This window comes from Sarcophilus harrisii, chromosome 2 (genome assembly GCF_902635505.1).
Source record: "Sarcophilus harrisii chromosome 2, mSarHar1.11, whole genome shotgun sequence".
Taxonomy (NCBI): Eukaryota; Metazoa; Chordata; class Mammalia; order Dasyuromorphia; family Dasyuridae; genus Sarcophilus; species Sarcophilus harrisii.
Genome location: NC_045427.1, coordinates 433,977,414 through 434,001,729, shown reverse-complemented (window position 1 = coordinate 434,001,729; position 24,316 = coordinate 433,977,414). Strand labels below are relative to the sequence as shown.

The window sequence follows — 24,316 nt, the reverse complement described above, 5'->3', positions numbered from 1 at the left end:
GTGACTGCTTCCTCCCTCTCTCCTCTCTCATCTGCTTCTGTTTGTTTCCCTGCCCCGGTTCCCCCAAGCCTGAGCCCCTGCTGGCCGGCAGGGTGGCCGTGGGAAGAATGGCGTGTCCTCTGAACCTGGGCCAAGAGGAACAGGTGGCCCGAAAGTCGAAGCTTGCTGGGCTCATAGCTGCATGGCCCCCGTGTAAGGGATCCTTCTCGTCCTGCACCTCCTCCTCCTCCTCCTCTTCTACCTCCTCCTCCTCTGCTGCCTCCCCAGCTCTGTTGCACTCGTTATAGGGCAGCACCCGCTCCGGCAGCCGCACGTCTCTGCCTGATCCTGGCCTGGCCACTGGGTAACCCCCCTCCCCTCCTCTCACCCTGTCCCCTACTTCCTTACCCCTCTACACCTTCTGATATGAGGGCCATCCATAATCAGTCTGCAGCCCACTCGACTCCCCCCGTCAGGGCTGGGTTCCCAAGCCCCCGCCCCATGCCTCAGAACCACTTTCCCCCCTTCCCTCCCACCCCTCAGGCCCCTGCTAGGACCCATTGGTCAGGAACTCCCCTAGCTTGCCTCCTGTTCCCTTCTGTCCTTTCCCTTCCTGCACCGAAACCTCTCCTCCTCTTCCCTCCCCTTCTCTCTCTGCAGGCAACAGTCGGACAGACTAGAGGCAGACAAGCAGAAGGACCAGCCTCTCTCATGGCAACTACAGGCAAAGGAGCAGCAGAGCCGGGACCTCCAAGCCCAGAAGCGGGTACAGGGGCTGAGATTGCGGGGGGTGGGGGTGGCATAGGGGTGGGAAAGTGTCCTGCTGAGAGAGCCAGTGAGGGGAGGGCTGAAGGCAGGACCCTGCCCTCCGGGCTCCCCTCTGGGCTAGAAGCCTTCTCTGTGAGCTGGTCCCTAAGCTGGGTATTTCCTGCTCTCCTCTGCTTGTGTCCCTGGATCAGAGGCAGAGCCAGAAGGGACGCGCTCTGGGCCGGGGTGAGGGAGAAGAGACTGGGTCTCCTTATCAGAATGGAAGCTCCTTGAACTCAGGGCTGTGTTTGCCTTTCTCTGCATCTCCAGCTCTTAGTCCAGGGCTTGGACTACAGAAAGCACGCGATTAATTCTTGTGGATTGACTGATGCCAAATTCAAGCCCCTTATTTTATAGACCAAAGAAATGGGGGCCCAAAGACAGGAAGTGACTTTCCTCAGAGGGAGGCAAGATCAGAATTTTAAGCCAGCTCCTTAGTCTCCAAACCCAGCACTTCTTCCATCATGGCACGGGTCTCTCAAGAGAGCTGGGAAGTGCTCCCCAGGGTCCCGGTCAGGCAGGGAGTGCTCCCCAGGGTCCTGGTCAGGCAGGGAGTCAGGGTCTGGGCACTGGGAAAACCCTGGCGTATTTCCACTCCCCTTCTTGAAATGATTCACAGTCGCTCCGTGTGGAGGATCCGGTTCTGAGCATTCCTGGAAAGGGGCAGGCAGGCTACGGGTGGGTCTCGCAGTCAGTCGCCCAGGGAGGAGGATGGGAGCATCTCCCATACGGGTAGAGGTTGTGGGCGCTCTCTAGCTGCCCACCACGGATGGAGGGGAGCCCGAGACTCCCTGAAGTCTGGAAGGGCAGGAACGTGGGCTCTGACAATAAGCCATGGGGAAAGAGGGCTCCGCTTGGAGTCAGGAAGGGTCTGTGTTCACTTCTCAGGGCGGGAGGTGTGCGACCATGGGCAGACTCCTTCCTCTTTTTGGGTCTCAGTTTCCTATTTTGCAAAGTGACAGAAGTATAGTAGATGATAATGAAGCTTCCTCCCAGCTCTAACAGCCTAAGATGCTCTGACCCTTAGTCCTCTGCAAAAGGGAAGGGTTGGGGAGCCTCTCCTTGCCCAATCCGTTGTTAGAGCTATGGAAATGTTATTATTGTCACTGGAGGGAGCATTAAGAAGACCAGGGCAGGGCCAGGGAACTCCAGCACATTGACTTAGGTGGAGCTGGGGGATGCCCCATTTAACATCACCTTCTCACTTGCAGATAATGCCCCCAAAGGCAGGGCTGACGAGGCTTCTCTTGTCCAGGAGAAAGGAGCCGTGCCTCCGGGTCAGCCCCTGCCTGGCAGCCCAGGCCCCCCCGAGGAGTGCGCGACTGCTGCTGGTGGGGTGGCCCACCCGGATGGAGGGCTCGGGGAAGTGTCCCCAGCAGCTGAGGGAAGTGCCGGACCAATGGCTGCCCTGCCCCAGGAGTCCCCACTGGTGGAATCATCGGGGAAGAAACCAGAGGCTGGCACCAAGGGGTCTGAGACCGGGCAGGACAACAAGGGTGGCCAAGGGGCAGGAGAACAGACCAAAGGAGAAAAGAAGCCAGCAGGCAAAGCAGACCCTCAGCGGGCACCGCCCCCTTTCTTGCACAGCCCTAGCTGCCCTGCTGTTCTGCAGAGGTAAGTGTTTGCCTGTCCCGGCACTCAGGGCTTTTCGCTCTAAGTCTTTGGAGCCAATGGCGGTGAAAGCAGGAAAACCTGGCTTCTGCATCTGACTTCTGTTACCAGCTTGTGTTATTTTCCTTCTCTGGGCCTTTAGTTTTCTTCTCTGCAAGATGAGGAAGGCTTGCTCTACCTATCTCTCTGAAGTTCCTATCGGCTCTAAGAAGGCATTTATTAGACTAGCAGCTTGTAAAAATGACTCCTTTTGTCTCCTTCTCTGGGTGCCATTCTTAGCCTTCCTTATTCTGAGAAATGTCGCCCATCAGCCCTCTGGACGCTGGGTTTGTGCTTTCCCAGACACCTATACCCTTCACCCCCTACCCTCTGACCTTGCAGTTGATTTGATGGTGGAGTCGTCTCTCCGGCAACCTTCCCTGTGAACAGGGGCCCTACTTGGGTCTCTGAGGAGGTTGGGGAATGGGGAGCCCTGACCACTGAGGGGATCAATGGTTCTCAGATCTGCTCTCTCCCTCTTTTCCAGCTCTGAGAAAATGATGGAGAAGAGCCTGGAGGAAGTAGAGAAAGCTCTCATTGGAAAGCAGGGTTCTCAGGTCTCGGAAGCCATCCCTGGACAAGCCAGCTCCATCCCAGGAGCTTCCAGCAAGCTTGCAGAGGGAGGGAAGAAGGTAGCGGAGCCCCAGGCAGGGAGCCAGAAGGAGAAGCCTTTGGAGAAGACTCAGGGCCTGGAAGGAGAGAGATCCCAGGCCCAGCCCAGCCCAGCTAGTCCTCCCCAGGCCCAGCAGGGCAGCAGCCTGGCTAAAGGAGAAGGGGACGACCCAGAAGGGATCGTGTTCCAGGCTGTTCCCTTGGAAAAAGAGGTGACAGAGAAGGCAGCCTGTCCCAGTGCCAACCAAGAGGACAACTTTGAGATTCTGGGTAGGTTTGGGGATGAGGTGGGGTTCAGCGGGGCCTTGGGACCACAGCTCCCCGATTCTGGCGCTCTCCTCCCCAACTCAAGGGGGGTCTGTCACCTCCCCAAGGACCCAGGGAACCAGGGCCTTGTGCCAAGCAGCAACAAGGCCCAGCCTGAATGGCCCCCAGGGTGGTAACCTTAGACTCCGAAAAGACACTGCCAGCCCTATCTCCCCCCACACCCGGCGTGGGGACAAGCTGGGGCCTGACCTTTGCTCACTCAGCTCAGGCTCCCGGACAGGATTCCCTTCCTGGCCAAGGAGAGGGCTTGAGGCAGGGACACTGAGCCCTGACATGGGAGCTGACGGGGTCACTGGAGAGGGCCGGCAGGCCTCAGGCCCAGGGGCAGAAGTCTGAGCTCAGCTCTGGTTTCTGCCCCAGAGTCCCGTTTCCCCATGTCTGTGCCTTTTCTCCTACCCCGCCAGGCAGAAGATTATGCAGCATGAAAGATGCTTTGAGATCCCTCTCAGACCAAAGGGGAGATTTTTGCTTTCTTTAATTTTGTTTTTTAAAGGAAGGACGCAGGTTTGCGAACAGAACAAAAATAATTATACGGCGCATTTATATCGTGTTTCAGCAAAGTTTTTCTTCATGTTAAATGAGGACGCTCCCTTCTCAGCCTTCATATAGGAGTGTTAGGAATAACAACAACAATTATAACTAATATTTATGTCACACTTACAATGTGCCAGGCTGTGCTAAGTGCTTACAAATATGATCTCATTTGAAGCTCACAAGAACCCATGGAGGCAAGTGCTAGTTCTCTCATTTTACTCTCATTTTACTATCTGTAAAACCCAAGTGACTTGTAGGAAGTGACAGCTAGGAAGGCTGGGGCTGAATCTGAACTCTTGCGAGTCCAGGTCCGGTGCTCTGTTCAAGGGGCCATCTGGCTGCCCCATTTATGACAATCAAAAAGATAATGATTTAGATACTGGATCAGTCGCTAAGTATGTATTAAGCGTCTGCAGTGTGTCAGGCATCGTGCTAATTGTGCGGCCCAGGGAGGCCCAGACGTGATGACTGCGGTCATTAGGTTCTGGATACAGATGAGAAGCACTGGGATAAGGATCACAGGGAGCTGGAAAGGATCGCCTCTCTTATCCTCCTGTTTCCCACATATGGAAATGGAAGCCTACCTAGTTAAATACTCTCTAGGCCACATGGATAGTGAATAGCAGGGTGAGAATTTGAATCCAATTCTCCGATTCCAAATCTATTGTTCTTTTCAATATATTCCGATATGAGGGGAGTTTCATCATTACAGGAGCCACCTGCCAGTGGCTGCTGGGGATCTGATTCTGACCAGCAGAACGGATCCCTTCGTGGGAGAGGATGATAACGATACAAGGAGACTGAGAGGCAGGTGCATTCTCTGACCTCTCTCCTCTTCTCTCTGCCTCCAATTTATCTCATTCCCAGTCCACAAGGAACACCTGCGTCAGTAAAGGCTGCCCTGCAGCTCCTTCAGATGCTATGATCCACAGCTATGGAGGCTCTCAGAGAACCTACCTGCCCCTCACAGTTAGGCGGGGTCCTTAACATTTCATTGTTGGGTTCTAGATATAGCTGTGAGGAGTTTGGATTTCTAAGGTTCTAGAGATAAATCTGAGAAGGTGGAATGGGTGAGTTCTAAACACAAAAGTAAGGGGTTAAATTATAAGTAGAGATGAGAAGATTTGGGTTGTTTGATTCTAAATAACTAATGAAAGGAGTTGAGATTGTTAGGTTCCCCCCAACTGGAAGGGCTTAAATTCTATATGTTGATAAAACGAATAGGAATGATTAGATTCTAGATACAGATAAGAAGGTTAGAAAAACAACTTTGAGGGCTTAAATTTTAGATACTGATAAGAAGAGTTGGGATTATTGTATTTCAGATAGAGATAAGAGGGATTCTTAGGTTCTAGACACAACTGGCTAAAATTCTAGATATTGATGAGATTGTTAGGTTCTAGATACATATGAGAGGAGTTGGGATAGATTCTTAGGTTCTTGATAAAAGTAAAGGGAATTGGGATTGTTAGATTCTAGGTTTAGTTGAAAGAAATTAAAATAGCTAATTTCCAGAAACGGATGAGAGAAGTTGGGATTTTGGGTTTTTCATTCAAATGGAAGGTGTCCAGATTGTTCAACTGAAGTGACAGGTTGGGAGTGGTAGTCTCTGGATAAGGATATGAGGTCTTGTCGATCTCCAGATATTCATGACCGAGATTCTTAGTTTGTAGCTACAGAAATGACAAACTGTGAGAAAGCTGCAAAAGTGAAGGATTTGTGACTTACAAAGTCAGGAGAACTCTAGATGAAATGCCCAGTGCATTTCTTACTTTAATCAAGGCATACATTTTTAAATAGACCTCAGTCCCTGCCTTGAGGGACGTAGTGTAGTCGGGGCTGGGGAGATAGATCTCAATACTAATATCTGGGACACAGAGAAAGATACTCCAGGAGCTCAGTGAAGGGGGGGAGGCTCTACGCAGTCTTGGGCTACATTGCTACAAGTGGATTTGATGGAAATTCTTTAGGTCTGGGAACCCCAGAAAAGCTATAATGGGTATAGCGATTCCTAACTAAGGGAGACAGACTAAATGATTTCTTTAAAAATTTTAAAAGTTATTTTTAATAATAGCTTTTTTCCCCCAAAATACATGCAAAGTAGTTTTCAACATTCATCCTTGCAAAACCTTGTGTTTCAATTTTTTCTCCTTCCCTCCTCCCCTAAATAGCAAGTAATCCAATATAGGTTAAACATGCGCAACTTTTTAAAACATATTTTCACAGACCAAATGATTCTGGTTCTATTCTGGCACATCTTAAAATCACATTCAGCTCTAATATTCTGTTAGGAAAGAAGCAGCTGAATAGGCATTCTATATAGAGGACTGCTTCTGGAGTCAGAAGGACTGAGGTTGAATCCTGCTTGTGACACACACAAACTGTGTGACCATGGGCATATCACTTAATCTCCCCCACAGAAAGCACCCCATTGCTCCCGCAAATCCAATCCATTTACTTTCAGCCTTGAGCAAAGGCTGCTTATTCCTGGAATTTGGCACTAGGTGGCAACCTCTGTCTGTGGCAAACATGACTCCTCGGAGTCTCAGGATTTCTTCCCCTTCTGTTTCTCCAAAATAATAATAATAACTAATATTTATATAGCACTTACCACGTGCCAGACACTGTGCTAAGCACAATTATTTTCTCATTTGAGCATCATAACCCTATGTGTTACTATTATCCCCAATTTACAGATGAAGAAACTGAGGTTAAGTGCCTCACTCAGGGTTACACAGCTAGGAAATGTTTGAGACTGGATTCGAACTTGGTCATAAAAGTAAGTAACATGTTTTTAGGACTTTAAAATTTCCAATGCCCAGACCTGGAGGTAGGTGCTATTATCATCCCTATATCACTAATGAGGAAAGGAAGGCTGAAAAAGATTATGTGACTTGTGCAAGTATCTGATGAAGGATTTGAACTCGCATCTGTTATGATAGTAGTCAGATGCTATGTCTGCCATCTTGCTGCCTCACCCTCTCACAACCAATATGTTTTAGTCTTAGGCCCCTGCTTCCAAGAATAAGACCATGTAGGAAGAATGTCTTCAGGAAGGGGAGGTTCCTGGTCCCAGGAGACCCCTGCTTTGGACATTTGATGCTGTGGTAGCGTGGCTGGGGGAACTAGGAGTTGTTCCTGAGGCTCTGAGGGGTTCTGGACTATAAGGAAACATAAAAAGACAGCTGATTCAGCTCCCTTATTTTACAGAGAAAGGATCACATGGTAGCAGGACTAGGATTCAAAACCTCAAGGACTAAATTCTATGATCCTCCAATGGCAGGCACTCTCATTCTCAGCCCACATCCCTGTGGTTCGTGCACTCAGTTCAAGTCAGGATGCGAAACCAGCCTTCTGACTGCTAACAAACTGAGTGTCAGTCCCATCAGTCATTATAGTTTATAGATGAGGAAAGGGGCAACCAGGTCACTCAGTAAAGTGCCAGGCCTGAAGTCAAGAAGGCTCATTTCTCAGGGTTCAAATCTGGTCTTAGACACTTGCTGACTGTGTGATTCTGTTTGCCTCAATTTCCTCATCTGTAAAATGAGCTGGAGAGGGAAAGAGCCAAACCACTCCAGTAATCCTTCCATTACAATGCTTCCCACATTATCAGCCAGTAATGCTTGCTCCCCAGTTTTCCCAGGGACTAGTGAGCTGATAGTTAAGTATAGCATTGGAGAGCCCCCTGAATTGGGGGGGGGGAGAGGAGGAAAAGACAGAAATGGATGGGTCAGTTGTGGTGGTATCTTTCCTTATTTCTTCCTTTCATTGGGCTTAAGTGACTTGAGAAGAGTCACAAAGCTAGTAAGTGTTAGGTGTCTGAAGCTGGATTTGAACTCAGGTCTTCCTGACTTCAGAGCAGTGCTCTACCCACTGAGTCACCTAGCTGCCCGGTAGTAGGATAGTCCTGCCGCTGTCCCAGAACTGATTCAGATTCTGTCGGCTTAACCTGGTCCATATTTGGCACTCAATAAATCTTAATCCATGACAAACATTGATTAAATGCCTCTCTGGAGCCAGGCACTGTGCTATGTACCAGGAATAATAAGAATGACAGAAGTCAGTAATTAAAGCCTTAATGAATGTATGTTTTATTTGTTCTCAGATGACTGCCCCCCTCCTCCTGCTCCTTTCCCCCACCGCATTGTGGAGCTCAGGACCACAAATGTGAGCAGCGAATTCACCATCAATTCCCAGCACCAACTGGGAGGGTAAGAAGCTGGACTGAGGCCATGCGTGCAGAGCCTATGCCAGACTGGTTTGGGTGCAGAAGAAAGGGGAGAGAGGGCAAGCAATTCAATTCCATGAGATCTATTAAGCATGGATGCTAGGTACCGGGGATCAAAGCAGGTCCCTGGTCTGGAGGGGGAGGAGGAGGCAAGGAGAGGAAATAGAGGCTGGAGATCCCTACCTGCCCACCATTAGCATAGATGAACCCAAGTGGATGCAACTTGCCTGGCAAAGAGCCTCATACATAGAAGGCGTTTAATAAATGCTGCATGAATTAAATTCCATCAGACTGTATTGAATTGAATTCAATCAATTTTGATTTCAACCAAGCATTTATTAAGTACCTCTTATGTGCAAGGCATTTTGCCAAGCACTGGTGATATAAAGACAAAAATGAAGCAGTTCTTGCCCTCAAGGGGATTATATTCTACTGTAGAGATCCAACATGTACACAGAAAAGCATTATACCAGGTGATTTGAAAAAGAGGAGAGCGGTAATAGGGCCAACAAGAGAAGCTAGAGGGAGTTTCAGGGATTCACCACATCTGTCCTGTTTTATAGGAGGCAGAGAAAGGTGAACTTGGGGGAGGCACCCCTTAAGCAAGGTAGTAGTGAAATATTTTCAGAAGGAGTGGAAAAGAATACTGGAAAAATCTGGATTCAAACTCTGCCACACTTACTGGCTGTGGGACCTGAGCAAGCCATTTATTCTCTTTAATTCAGCTTCCTCATCAGCAAAAATGGGATAATAACAGTGCTTCCCTCCCAAGAGTTTTGTGAAGCTCAAACTAGGGAATACATAAATGTTTTGTAGACTTTAAATCTGAGGTATGCTGAAACCAACTCCACTGGCTCAGGTGAGCATTTACACCTCTGAAACTGGCAAACTTATAAGTGGTTTATTGTTTTTATCAATTTATTGCTTTGTTGTCCCTCTAGACTTAAGAAAGTAATGGAGAGATTTAACATGTATTGGGCTATCTACCATCTAGGGGAGGGGGTGGGGGAAGGAAGGGGAAATTTAGAGCAAAAGGTTTTGCAAGGGTCAATGTTGAAAAAATTACCCATGCATATGTTTTGTTAAAAAAAAAAAAGCTTTAATAAAGTAAAATATTTTTTAAAAAGAAAGTAATGGAGAAAATGCTAATGAAGATTGAACTTAAATGTGTGCTTTGTATATGCATTTTTTTTAGGAACTAATTATTAAACATTTACTAGCATAACCCTGAGTAAAGCAAACAGATTAACATTAGCTATTATTATGCCTGATCTTGGACAGCTCTGATTTAGCTCAAATTGCCTCTTACTGTCCAGGTCACAGAATATGGGGGTGACCCAGCTTAAATGGTGGGTGTGTTTGTGTAGCATTTTGATGTTTTTTTTGTACACACACATACATGCAAACACACACAACATGCATACAAAACCAGAAATTTTCTGGTTCTTCTAGGCTTTGATTTTTTAGACTTCCCTTGGGGAAGTCCAAAATCTGAGAAAAATCTGAGGGGTTCTTTGATTATTCCTCAAGTCTACTTAATTTATCTGTTTTATCATTGGATCCTCATGGCAAGTCCACTCGGTCACTACAATTTTATAGATGAGAAAGGGACAACCAGGTCATTCAGTGGATAAAGTGCTAGGCCTGGAGTCAAGAAGGCTCATTTTTCTGAGTTCAAAACTGGTCTCCAACACTTACTAGCTGTTTGCCTCAGTTTCCTCATCTGTCAAATGAGCTGAAGAGGGAAATGGCTAAACTGCTTCAGTATTTTTTGCCAAAAAAAGCCTAATTGGGTCATGAAAAGTTGGACAGATAAGAAAATGAGACTCATTAAGAAGAAGGACAATGTCAGAGGTCATCCAGAGTCAGGGCTAGAATCTAGTCCAGTTATCTTCCTCCCCTGGGAGTGGGTAGGAACAGTGATCCAACTGGGTTGGGGTCCAGTCATTCTTGGGCATATTGTACCCTGTTTAACTCCTCCTTTCTCTAGGGGGAAATTTGGAGAAGTTTGCACATGTACAGAGAAAGCCACAGGCCTCAAATTGGCTGCAAAGATCATCAAGAAGCAAAGTCCAAAAGACAAGGTGAGTTCTATTGGGGCAGCAGGTGGATCTTGTTTATCTTCCTGTCTTTTGGGAGTGAATGGGGCTCTGGCAGACTGACTCTAGGAAGAACATAGTTCTTTGGGGATACTGTCTTTCACACTTCTATCCTTCTATCACACATGTCCTTTCTATAGTTTCTCTCCCCTTCAGATGACTATAAATAAAGAGCTCTGAGGAGGGAATACCCAAACTACAGACCTTCTACTTTCTCCCTACTTAGGGAGACCTCTGGCTGATCAAACTCTAGAGTCCCAGGGGTCCTCAAACTATACCCCGCAGGCCAGATGCGGCAGCTGAGGACATTTATCCCCCTCACCCAGGGCTATGAAGTTTCTTTATTTAAAGGCCCACAAAGCAAAGTTTTTATTTTTACTATAGTCCGGCCCTCCAGCAGTCTGAGGGACAGTGAACTGGCCCCCTATTTAAAAAGTTTGAGGACCCCTGCCTAGACTTTCACTTGATCCAACTAGGGTGGTTTGAGGGCCCTTTCTCTGCCCCTTATCTCTGTCCTAGGCAGAAACCTAGCCTATATAATTCCAGCACCTAGCACAGATCTTCAAGCAGTGAAGCATTTGTTTAAGGTTTGGTGGTCATGAAGGTGAACATGATAATAATAGTGATAATGACATTGACAATGGAAGTGGTGATAATGATGAGGGTGGTGAAGGTGATGGCTATATTCTCTTTATTTATTAGTGATGGTGATGAGGATAATGATGATGGTGGGGATGGAAATGGAGATGATGATGATGGGATGGTGATGGGGATAATGATGGTGGTAGTGATGGTGATGGGGATAATGATGATGGTGGGGATGGGGATGGGAATAATGATGATGTTGGGGATGGTAATGGAGATAATGATGATGGTGGGGATGGGGATGGGGCTAATGATGGTGGTGGTGATGGTGATAATGATGGTGGTGGTGATGGTGATGGGGATAATGATGGTGGTGATAGGGATGGGGATAATGATGATTGGAGAATGATGATGGTGGTGATGGGGATGGAGATAATGATGATGGTGGTTATGGGGATGATGATGGTGGTGGTGATGGAGATGGAGATAATGATGATGGTGGTTATGGGGATGATGATGGGGATAATGATGATGCTAATGATGGTGATGGTGTTGGGGATAATGATGATGGTGGTGATGGGGATGGGGATAATGATGATGGGGATGGGGGTGGGGATAATGATGATGGTGATCATGATAAAGATGGTGGTGATGGTGGTGTTGATAAGGATGAGGGTGGTGATGGTGGTCATGATAATGCTCATGATGGTGAGACTGCTGCAGAGTTAATGGCGATCAATATAGTGACTGGTAGTGATAATGATGATGGTGTTAATGGTAGTGTTGGAGGTGATGGTGATACTGTTGCAATTTTGATGATGGTATGATGAATATGGAAATATATTTAGCAGAATTGTATATGTTTAATCTATATCAGAGGGAATATATTTGGAACATAAGATTTTGCAAAGGTGAATGCTGAAAATTGTCTTTGCATGTATTTGGAAAAATAAAAAGTTATTTAAAATATTGATGATGCTGGTGAATATAGGGACTAAGATGGAAGTTGTGCTGGTGATGATAGAAATAATCACAATGATAATAACAAATATGGGGGGGAGTGTCTTGTGATGATGTTGGTGGTGGTGAGTGATATAATTGATAATTTCTTTGACTGTTTCTGGAATGCAGGAGATGGCACTGTTGGAAATCGAGGTGATGAACCAGCTAAACCACCATAATCTTATCCAGCTCTATGCTGCCATTGAGACCTCACATGAGATCATCCTCTTCATGGAGTTGTGAGTGAACAATTATGGGTAGGGCAGGCATTCTCTGAAAGATTGAGGAGCTCCACTTACACCTGAGCCTTCAAACTGATCTCCACTTTGGCCTTCTCTGAAGAACTATAGACCCCTAGTCCTAGACCCACCCTAGGACAGTCAATCCTGCCAATCACACATCCAGCCAGTGAGGAGTAGGAGGAAGTGTTCTGCATTTGACTCAGAAGATTTGGGTTCAACTTCTGGTTTACCATATCAGCAACCATTTGTTCAGGAAACATCTGTAGGGCCATGTGCTCTGTTCTGGGGAAGTCACAAAGTTTAGATGAGATAGGATCTCTGCCCCTCATAGAGCTCACCTTCTAGTGGAAGTGGGAGATGGGGGCAAAAATACAGACACATTTGCTATTATATACAATATAATTTTCATATATACATGAGTGAGGCAAATAAAATACTTTGGGAGATCAGAAAAGTATTAGGGAAGATTTCCTGGAAGAGTAGAGCCTTGGGATTCCAACCCATGGGGTTCCAACAAGCACAAGAAACAAGTTGGGGGAACATTCCAGGTATAGAAAATAATATCTGATCAAAGGTATTTGTCAATATAAGCTGTCTGGGGAGAGGTCCGGCTTGGAGAGAGCAGTGAATATAGGACTAGAAGGGTAAAGTGTTGCCAGATAATTGAGGGCCTTGAATGTCAAGAAAAGGACTATAAATTTTGACTGATGATAAGGAGTCACCAGAGTTTTTGAATAGGAGTGGGACCAGACAGATTAATACACAGGGAAGAGTTTTCTGGCAAAAGGATAAAAGATAGATTGAAAGGGGGGAAATGTGGAAATAGGAAGAATCTAGGCAGATGATGATGAGGGTCCATGTAACAGGAGTGACAGGAGGTACAGAGGATAGATGAGGAGAGAATTCAGACACAAAACTGACAGATTGACTGGATAGCAGAAGTTAAGGAGAAAGAAGCACCAAAGATTGCATCAAGATTTGGGTGAAAGGGAGGGCACTGCCAGATTGGGACCCTGAGAGAGTGGGCAGAGTATAGCAGCTATGGGTAATACTGTCTGGAGCCAGAAAGGTGGGGTGCGGCCAGATTGTAGAGGGCCTTGGATGTTGGGCAAAACTATTTGCTCTTTGGCCAAGTGGTCCTGGGCAAGTCACAGTCTTAACCTGAGCCTCAGTTTCCCCATATGTAAAATGGGACTGATAATTCTTCATGCTAATAAACTTCACAGAGCTGTGTGAGGAATTCAGTAATAGAAATGTCAGCTTCGGTGATGATTATTATTGGATGGGGCTGGGTGGGAAGAGAGGGTGGCTGGACACTGGGGTCATGGTGGTATCTTATACACCCAGTGTGGAGGGCGGAGAGCTGTTCGAGAGAATTGTGGATGAGGACTACCAGCTGACGGAGGTGGATACCATGGTGTTCGTCAGGCAAATCTGTGAGGGGATCCTCTTTATGCACAAAATGAGAGTCCTTCACTTAGACCTCAAGGTACCTGGAGTGCCAGAGCCAGCCTGAGCTTGGGTCAGTGGGACAGGGAAGGAGGGGTATGGGATGGCTGACACCTGGAATAGTCAGGCATGGAGTGTCCTATGGACCCCACTTGGCTGGAGCATTGTCCTGAGCTTGTAGAACTTACATGGGGGAGAGAAGCCCTGCCTTCTGGGAGTTTTCCAGCCTTACTTTAGGTATCTCTAAAATGGGAATAATAATGCTTGCACTCCCTGCTTTATAGATTGAATGAGGAAAGCCCTTTATAAATATTAATATCTACAGCATTCAAAGTATGAATAATAATTATCATAGTCTAGTAGGGGAGACAAAATGGACTAGCTCATAGTTAGAGGGGTACTGGGAAAATCACGTATCCCCTGTCCTGCGCCAGTGGCAGAATCTTGCACCATTAGAATTTTATCCTTATTATTAACACCGGAATTTATCAGAACTTTTGCTGGGAACAGATCTTGATTTGAGGAAACAGGGAGAGAGGTCCAAGCCCAGAATACTGTCAGAGCAGGATAGACTGGCCGGGGGTGGGGGGGCCCAGACTAATAGCTGGAAAATGGTGCTGGGTACCTGACAGAGGGTGCCTCGGGGGGATGGGCCTGAATGGAGACAAACTGCCCCAATATCACTCTTTCTGCTGGTTTGTCGTCACCAAATACCTCTTGGGTGCGAGTTACAAAGAGTTAATGGGGGAGAGATGCCCTGCCCCCTCCCCGGAGGGACATTCAGACAGTGGCAAGGTTCGGAATGTGAGGAGGGATGCTGGAACGCAGAAGGTCAGAGTGGGAGATGATCCTTAGAAAACAGAACGTCATAACTTGGAGTGGGGGAGGTCTAGTAGAACACAATGTTGAACCATTGCATGTGAGAGCTGGGGGGGACCTTAGACCATGGAACCTCAGAATGGGAATTGATCCTTAGAAAACAGAACGTCAGAACTTGAGGTACAAGGGGGGCCTAGTAGGATTTTAGAAAGTTAGCACAAGATTGACAGAGCTGGGAAAGACCTTGCCATATGGAATGGCAGAGCCAGAGGTCCTTAAACAAATAGAATGTCAGAACTGGGAGGGGAAGGAGGGCTACCAGAGTGTTAGAACAGAAGTTAGATCATAGAATGTTAGAAGCTAGATTGGCAGAGCTGAGAGGGACCTTAAAAATAGAATGTCAGGGGGGTATGCTTGGAAAATAGAATATCAGAACTTGGAGGTGTGGGAGGTCTAGTAGAAAGCTAGTCCATGGATTGGCAGAGCTGGGGGCTTTAACAGAATATTAGAACATAGGCTGGAGTCCATCCACCTCACTTTAGAAATGGGAAAAAAGGCCCGGAGTGGGGACCAGGGTCATGTAAGTGAGCGTCAGGACTAGTATTAAAAGCTTATGGCTTGGAGCCTTGAAGAAAATTTGGAGAGCTGAAGGAGTGGGGAGGGCCTTCCCCCAGGAAGTACCTTGAGATTATTTGGGGAGTGGGGTGGCAGGTGGTGTAATCAGGACAGGCCTCCTGGCCAGGGCAGAAATAGGAGCCTCTGGGTCTGAGGGGCTGTGTGGGTGTGGGGGCCTTGTCCTGTCTCTGCAGCCTGAGAACATATTGTGTGTCAGCACCACGGGACACATGGTGAAGATCATCGACTTTGGCCTGGCACGGAGGTACCCCTCCCCTCCTCCCGACCCTTTCCTGTCCCTCCCCCCACCCCCAAGGGTGGAGGGTGGGGTAGGGAAGAGCCACTTTTCCCCAGCCCTGTGACCTCCTGCTCGGGTGGGGAGGGGAGGGCAGGCCAGCGGAAGAGGAGTGTCCCGGTTTGCGGTCTGCAGTCTTCCCAGGGGTTTGGCCAGGAGTTTGAGAACACCAGCATGCCCTGTGCTTGGGCTTCCCGCCCCTGGGTCTGGGATACACAGGGACAGGCGGGAGGGGGAGCAAGGCGGGAACAGCCCACACCCATCCACTGACCCCCGGGCCCAAGCTGCGCTCCCCCTCCCCTTCTCACTCCAGGTACAATCCCAATGAGAAGCTCAAAGTCAACTTTGGGACCCCTGAGTTCCTGTCTCCAGAGGTGGTGAATTACGACCAAATATCCGACAAAACGGACATGTGGAGTATGGGCGTGATCACCTACATGCTGTGAGCTGGGCCTTTCCTGAAACCCGGGGAGAAGGGGCGGAAAGGAGATTGGGGCCTGGCTGGCTGTGTCCAGGGTGCTGGGCAGGGAGTCAGCAGGGATACTTTGCCGGCCACTTTTATTCCTCACCCCCCCTTGTGTGTGCTGGGCCTTCCCCTCTGGGAAATGAGGGATGTGGGCTGGGGGATCGCCCTTTCCAGCTCTCTCCAAACCCTGGGAGTCAGAAGGCCCCCTTTCTGAGCCAGGGCTCTCCAAGTGCCCAATGGAGGCAATAATAGCTTACAGAGAGGTGGATAGCTCGAAAACTGGCCTTTGAGTCAGGAAGAGTCCCACCTCTGACACCTGCTGGCTGTTTGACCCAAACTCTCAGTGCCTCACGGTAATTCTCTAAGGTGACAGGTTGAAAAACAGTTGCCAAGAAGCATTGGGGAAGTCAATTTCCTTTCTGGGATTTCCAGTATCCTTTACCTCTCTGATCTGAATCTCAAACCAGACAGATCTCTATCATCGTTAATCATAATTCCCATTTCTAAGCAAGATTGGATCATTAAATATTTTAGGCTTGTTACAGAAGAAAAGGACTTAAAATGCAATCGCTTATTTTTCATTAAGGTTATTTTATTTGCTCACCTTCTTGAGGTTAGTAAAGGAGAGAGAGAGGGAAAGGGAAGGAAAAATAAATCAGACTTTCAAGAGAGGAAATAATTTCTTTGAGATCCAGAGGTGAATTATCAGTCTCAAAGGGGCAGAATTTAGAGCCCAGTATTCTAGTCCCGGATGCTGGAGGTTGAGAAAAGGAACAGGAGCTTGTGAACTTCCAGGGAAGCATCTAGGACTAGAGGAAGAATAAGCCTTCACACCACAGGGTGCTTCCTGCTGCCGTCGAGCAGAGGATCAGATGTCTTCTGGGCAGGCTGGGACAGGCAGTCCCTCTCCAGGGCTCAGAGGCAGCTGGGACATCAGAAAGAATTCTTCCTGTGTGAGTCCCAACCCCACTGCTGACTTGCTGGGTGACTGCAGGCAAGTCTATTCCCTTTTGTGGGCCTGAGATTTCCCGTCTCTAAAATGGGGATGATAATGCTTCCCTTCCAGTGGCAGAATGAAATAACAGATGAGAAGCTGCTTTGAAAAATACCAAAGTGCCATCTAGCAATAAGTTAGTATTAATATAGTGCTTTAAGGTTTGTTGTTGTTCAGTCGTTTCAGTCTTGACTCTTTGTGACCCCATTTGGGGTTTTCTTGGAATGGTTTGCCATGAGGAAACTGAGGCAAACAATGTTGGTTCAGTGACTTATTCAGGGTCACATAGCTAGTAAATTTCTCAGAACAGATTTGAACTCAGTACGATGAGTCTCTTGATTTCAGCCCCAGACCTAGAAGATTTAAGATTTTAAAAATACTATTTTACAAATACCACCTCATTTTGTTCTCACAACTCTGAGAAGTAGGTGGTATTATTAACTTCATTTTAGAGATGAGGAAATTGAAGAAGTCACAGGTTAAGTCATTTGCTTAGCAAGTAAGTATCTGAGGTGGAATTTGAACTCAGTTCTTCCTGATTTCATATTGAGTAATCTGTTCATTTTGGGGGCTATCCATCTATTATTCCAATTAATAACAGACGATGATGTATGATGTATGAGGTAGCATGCTATAGTAGCCAGAGATACAGCTTCAGAGTCAGGATAGACCTGAATTCAAGTCTTCCCTCTAATATGTCTTATCTGTATGAATGTGAAACAGTCACTGGCTCCTTAGGTTCAATTTGCATTGATAGAGGATCTGGGCTCTCTGTTTTTTAAAAATTGGCATCCTTTGTTCTTATATCACTTACATTTTCCAATGTATCCTCTTCACTCCCAGGGAGCCTTTTCTTATAACAAAGAATTTAAAAAGAGAAAAAAGAAAAAAAAATTCAGCAAAACTAACACATTAACCAGATCTGATATTACAAACATACATTACAAACTCACATTTCCATTGCATTTTAAGTCTTTTTCTTCCTGTAACAAGTCTGTGAGACAAGCCTGCAAAGAAGGGAGGAAAACAAATTCTTCTAGCTCTTCTTTGAGGTTAACAGTGGTCATTGCTGTGTCACAGCATTTAATTTTGTTTAATTTGTCATTTCTGTCTACATTGCTGAAGTCAGAGTGTGTATTATTTTGATGGATCCCGTTCCCCCCCCCCTTTTTTTTTTATTTCTCACTACCTTTTCTGAACTTGCCTCACTATGGGGCTCCTCTTTACTGCCAACCTGTATTATCCCTGTGTTTCTCTAAACTCCATAGTAAAACATCCCAATTTTTTTCTTTTTTGGAAGTAGGGACATTTAAGACAGCATAGTTGGCAAAAACCCTATAAATTGCAGCCTTTTCTTCTGAAAAAAATTTGGGCCAAGATCCTAGAGTTCATTCCTCCTCTTTCTTCATTCATTCATTCATTCAACAAATAGCTATTAAGCACCTGCTATGTACATTGAACTGATTTTAGTTTGCAGTTTATTAGAAAAAATTATATAATCATGACGAAGCTAAAGAGGCATCAGATTTAATTACAGAATCTGAATAAGAAGGAGCTTCAGACACCATCTAGTTTAGCTCATATCTGAATAGGAATCATCTATACAAATCCTTGACCTGGTAGTCACACCCCAATTATTGGAAAAGAGATTCATTACCTCTTAGGTAAAGGTTCTCTCCCCCCCCCCAATAGTATTTTATTTTTCCAAATACATGTTAAGATAGTTTTCAACGTTCATTTTTCTAAGATTTTGTGTTCCAAATTTTTTCTCTCTTCCTCCTGTTCCTCCCCTGTTCCCTCAAGACAGCAAATAATTTGATATAGAATAAACACGTACAATTAAAGCAGGGGTTCTTCATCTAGCATTTGTTAACTTTTTTAAAAAACTATTTTGAGTACTTTAGTTCAGTGTAATTGCATTCCTTTGTAATCCTATGCATTTTATTTCATGCATTTAGAAACATGACTCTGAGAAGTCCATTAGCTTTTTTACTAGGCTGTATGTGTGGGGGTATCAGAACACAAAGTTAAGAACCCCTGAGATTTCTAAGTGAAGTCATTTATTCCTCTTTGAGACAGTCTTCATGTTGAAAAGCTTCCATCTTAAGGCATTTGAAGTTATGCTGCTCTGACTGTCCTTCTCCCTCTCCTCTCTTCCCTCATACCCTTTGTTCCTACTCAAACTCCCCCTCCCACCCTTCCTGGCAGGCTGAGTGGCCTCTCCCCATTCCTGGGAGATGATGACACTGAGACCCTCAACAATGTCCTGGCTGCCAATTGGTATTTTGATGAAGAGACCTTCGAGACCATCTCAGAGGAGGCAAAGGACTTTGTATCCAAGCTCATTATCAAGACCCCCCGGTGAGACTTGAGCCCCTGTCATGGTTCCCACCCTACACTTCTCTCTGTGACCCCACCCTGACCCAGTCCCCTTCATTGCTTTAAATCACCCACACAAAGCTTGGTTCTGGTTCTGCTCCTTATTGGCCGTGTGCAAATCCCTTTCCCTACCTGGGCTTCAATCTCCCCAGCTGTGACGTGAGGTTAGATTAGATCATTGGTTTTCAAAGTGTTGTCCTGAGATCCCTGGGGATCCACAAGAACCTTTCAGGAAATCTGTGCAGTCAAAAGTATTTTTATAGGAATACTAAGATATTTTAATATCTAATACAGCAAATAAAATAAATATAGTAATTTCTGAAATAGTAAACAAATTACACAATAACAAAAGGTCTTTGGAGGGGGACTTCAATAATTTTTCAGAGTATAGACTAAAGTTTTAAGTTTGGGACTAAAAAGTTTGAGAACCACTAGACTGTGATGAAAATGATCCCTGAAGTCCCCTCCAGCTTTGCATTCTGGGATTCTTTAGTGAAAACCCTCTGTCCAGCTAAGCCAATGGCCCCTTGTCCCCTCCCTCCCCGGGGTCCGGGATATGTGGGTCAGTAGGGCTCCGGAGAGGCTGGGCAGCGGGCATCGGACTCCGATGAGCCCCCTTCCCTTCCGCTGCCTCCTTAGGGAACGGATGAGTGCGGCTCAGTGTCTGGCGCACCCCTGGCTCAACAACCTGGCGGAGAAAGCCAAGCGCTGTAACCGCCGCCTCAAGTCTCAGATCCTGCTCAAGAAATACGTGATGAAGCGGCGCTGGAAGGTATTTGGGTGGGAGAGGGTGGATGGGACCAGGGAGGGCAGGGCGGCAGAGGGAGGGAGCAGTCCGGAGGGCGGGGCGCAGCTGTCCCAAGCCTCCTCGGATCCAACTCCCCTCCGCCTTTTTAGTTGGGGCAAATGACCTTCCCACAGTCCCCTCGTAAGTAACGGTGCCAGAAATAACGCCGGGGCCTCTGATTTCAAAGGATGCTCTCTTTCTACTACATCTAACTGGGGTGACAGACTTGTTACTTGGTTCGGTTCAGTTTAGTCAGTCAAACAACTGCTTATTTATTTATTAAGTGCTTACTATGTGCCGGGCATTGGACTGAGTCCTGAGGATAAAAAGAAAGACAAAAACACAGTTTCTGCCCTCAAGGGACTCATGTTCTAATGTACAAAAACCCCCTACATGCAAGACACGCACCCCTCGAATCACAGAGGATCACAGAACTAGACTTGAGTGCCGTCTAATAATAATAATAATAGCTGGCCCATCTATAAAGCTTCACGATTCACCAAAGGCTTTACAAATATTGTCTCCTTTGACACTCACAAGCCTCATGATCCCCATCTTACAAGAGAGAAACCTGAAGTAGACAGAGGTAAAATGACTTGCAAGGGTCTCTCTTGCAGCCAAAAATATCTGAGGACTTGAACTCTGGTCTTCCTCTCTTTCCAAGCCTGGTAGGTGCCTGTGGTTTGATTCAATTTAACAAACATTTTCCAAACCCCAACTCCAAACGGGGTCTTCACATAAGGAGTAAGCGAGGTCTTGTGGACCATAGTAACAAGGGAAATAGCGACAAAAATAAAGCCTTTTCCTGGTGCCGCCCTCCTGGCATCGGGCAGGTAAAGCTGGGCTCAGAGGCAGCAGACTTTGACTGGTCTTGCCCACCTGGGAAAGCTTCGAGAACAGCCCGGTGCCAGATGGGGTGCCACCCAGGAGAACCAGCCTAGCTGATCGCAGAGAGGCGCCCACTCAGGGAATACCATGTGGTTTGCCCAACACCTTATGAAACCCCTCCAAGATGTGAAGATGCTGTGATGGCTTTTATCAGAGTAGCATTTGACCTGATCGAATTCCTGAAGAATTGAAAAAAACAAAAGTTACTGCTATTTTTTCATTTGTTTGGGGTTTACAAAGAATTTTCCTCAAGATAAATTTAGGCAGAAGTGTAACCAAGGGAGGGCAATCAGGGCTTTGTTCTAAGGTGCTGAAATCTAGAGGGCACCAAAGTATATATGCATTCCTTTGGTGGAACTGGAACTTAGAAATATTTAACTTAGCACTGTTAGAACTGCATTGTCTCTAAAAGGTCACTGAGGGGGAGTCTTTCATGTTTGATATTTGTTCCAGGTGCTATTATTATTATTTTACAGAAGAGAAAACTGGACCTCAAAGAGCAAAGGGACTTGCACAAAATCACCTAATTAGTAAATAGCAGAGATGGAATTTGACCTGAAAGCCCCCTCCCTCCAGAGTCAGTATTCTTTTTGATACAAGGCAGGGTGTGATCCATGCTAGGTACCTACAATAGGGTAGCAAGTGAGGACAGGGAAATCGCTTCTACCTGGGAGAAACCAGGGCAGGCTTCCTGGAAGAGGCAATAGCTGAGTTGGGCCTTGAAGGATTTTGATAAATGGATATGGGGTGGATCAATGATATGATAAATGTAAGTGTCCCTTCCTAAGGGCTCTCAACCTTTGAATGAATCTTGGGGGAGAAAGCCCATGTCCTGACTGGACACTTGTTCTCTCCTAGAAAAATTTCATCGCCGTGAGTGCTGCCAACCGTTTCAAGAAGATCACCAGCTCAGGAGCCCTGATGGCTCTGGGGGTCTGAGGCCGGGGGGCTGTGTGGAGGCTGCATCAGAACAACCCGGAGAGCCTCAGGGGGCCGAGGGCCCTGCATCTGGAAGGGCCTGAGGGCAGTGGGCCAGGCCCCCAAGGAAAGGACAGTCGGGAGGACAATGACTAGAGCTTGCGTTTGGTGGACTTGCCTCATAACCCAGGCCGACCCGTTCTCCGGCTCAGGGTAGGGGCTCCCCTGCCAAAAGGTGACCAGATCCATATCCCTCCTGTCCCCAACAATCTTCCTCTCCCAGCCCCCAACACACAACCAACCCTCTGGGTCCTGTCCTGCTTCCCTCACCGGTCGCCACCTCATACATAGGCATCATAGGATTTCAAGCAAGAAGGGACCATAGAGATCATTAGTCATCCATACAGAAGGGGAAACTGAGGGAGGCCAGAGTGGGGCAGTGACTGCCTGGGGCCTGACGGCGGCCAGACAGGCTGGAACCCAAGTCTCCTGACTCCAAATTCTGCCCTCGTTTCTCCTCTTGGGTCCTGCTCCCTGAGCACTGGAAGGGTCCCTCTCATTCTGCTGGGGGTATGGAGCCCAGCCCAGCAGTGACAGGATTGATTAAAACCCCATCCCGTTTTCACTCCAGAAACCATGCTGACACCTGGACCTTATATCCCAAGCCATCTCCAAGTAGCCTCCCTTCCCCAGTTGCTTTTCCCACCCTTTAGCCTCTAGGGGAGTTGATAGCTCATTCTTGAGGTTAGGAGGTGGGCATGGCTCATGGTCAGACTTAGGGGCCCTTGGAAGCAGGAGGATACATTATGGCATAATGAAAAGAGAGCTGGATTTGGAGTCATGAGACCTGGATTCGAATTCTGGTTCTGCTACCGATTACTTGTGGTACCTTCAAAAGTCACTACTTCTGGACCTCAGTTTCTTCCTCTGTAAGTGAGAGGATTTTACTAAGTGTTCTCTAAGTTCCCTTTCAACTCTAAATCCTATGATCCTGGGAGCCCAAATGCTCCCAGTTCTCCTTAACATGAAGGGTACCCAGACTCTACGCCACTGGTGCGGGGTGAGCTCTACAGCTGGGATGGGGGAAATCCAGGGAAAAAAGTTCCTATTATGCCAGAAGGCTCATTGCACAAAAGAGAAGGAAGGAAGGAAGGAAGCAAGCCCCTGACCCAGATCCCAGAAGGAGTCCCTAGCCAGGGGGGCGAGGGTGGGGGCAGACAGACAAGGGCTTTGTGTTTTCTGCCCACCCCCCGGCCTTCCCAAGCCACCAACAGAGGCGGAGAGAGATGGAACCTGCCTCCTCCCCACAAAGGATTCCCCCACATTGCGAGCGTCCAGAGAGGCTGCAGTGCTAATGCAGACCAGCTGGGCCCCTCGCCGGCCTTCTCACCCCAATGAAAGCACCATTTCACAGTGACCACCAACAGGCAGGAACTTCTGTGTGTGAGCGAGCCAGAACTCAGTCGGAGGGCAGCCCTGCCCTTCCCTGTGTCCCTTCTCCCTCTCTCTTTCCTCCCCCCCCCCCACACCCATCCCATCGCGGGTCAGCGAGAACCTGGGAAAACGGAGGGGGGGGGGCAGGGGCTCTCCGGCAGGCTCCTAACAGAGTTAGCCAGCTCTCGTTGGTCTGCTCTGTGGAAGCCTTTGCCGTCTCTGCTTCCTGTGTAATCCCAGATGGCACAGTGACACGAGCAGGCTCTTTAGGTGACATCTTTGCCATCCAGAAGTGTCCAGGACAGCCTCCCTGAGCATCCCAACCTCCCACCTAGGCTTGGTCTGGGAGTGACTTATCACTGCTGGACCATTGTAGTGGAGTCACCTGGAATGGTTATGAGATTACGACAGCCTGGGGTGACGAGGGCTGGGATGATGGGTCACCTCCTCAGAACCACGAGGAGATTTCAGAGCTCTGGCTTTCGTGTAAATAAATGTACAGGTTGAACAGCATCAGTCTGAATATGGGGAGGGGAAATGGTGGGAAGCCTGGGCAAAGGGCAAGATTTTCCCATCACCGCTCTGTCAGGCAAGGACCTGGGGAGTAGCTGCTCTATTGTCCAAATCACATTAGCCCCAAGCTTCTGTTCTCTGTCCCTTGAAAATGACCCTTTCCCTTATCCTAAAATTTTAGAGACTCTATAGTTCTCCCCCGCAAAAAACCCCGGTTCCATATACATACAGAGTGGGGAAACTAAAGCTTATGAAGGGGTAGGGATTTGTCCCTACCCTGCTCGTGGAAAAGCAATCCAAGTCATTTGATTCCCCAGCCTAGGGCTATTTCCATTGTAGAAAGAAGGGCAATGTTTTCCTCTTTAAGGCAAAGATTCCTAGGCTGAAGAGACTTATCCCCTTGAGCTTTAGACCCTGCAGAAAAGGTAGGGCAGCTGTGATCATTTGTCAGAGGAAAGGGGAAGTGATTTAGCTAAACTCACAGTGCCCAGAGAGTAGGGTCTGTAAGAATGGGAGTCAGTCAGTTCTTAGCTTTTTTGACTTCAGAGAAAGTCCAGCTAACAAGGTTTGTAGAATAAGGGGGATTTAGTGCAAAATCATAGTGGGTGGTCGGAGAATTTTCCCCAGGGATCAAGGAAACTTTAAAGCTCCCAGGAGTTCCCCGGCCTCCCATCCAGCCTTTTACTCCACCTGC

The 24,316-nt window shown here is 47.3% G+C and overlaps 1 protein-coding gene across 1 annotated transcript; it reads left to right on the top strand.

Moving 5' to 3' along the window:
- Positions 1–229: 229 nt before the first annotated feature.
- MYLK2 (myosin light chain kinase 2) lies at positions 230–24,316 on the top strand. The gene is made up of 13 exons (XM_012553614.2): positions 230–343; positions 640–745; positions 1,998–2,400; positions 2,924–3,318; positions 8,015–8,120; positions 10,128–10,221; positions 11,953–12,062; positions 13,413–13,554; positions 15,143–15,213; positions 15,557–15,685; positions 18,912–19,064; positions 19,722–19,854; positions 21,616–24,316. Exons 2-13 carry the CDS (start codon positions 691–693, stop codon positions 21,694–21,696), a joined length of 1,872 nt encoding a protein of 623 aa, XP_012409068.1. The 5' UTR covers positions 230–343; positions 640–690; the 3' UTR covers positions 21,697–24,316.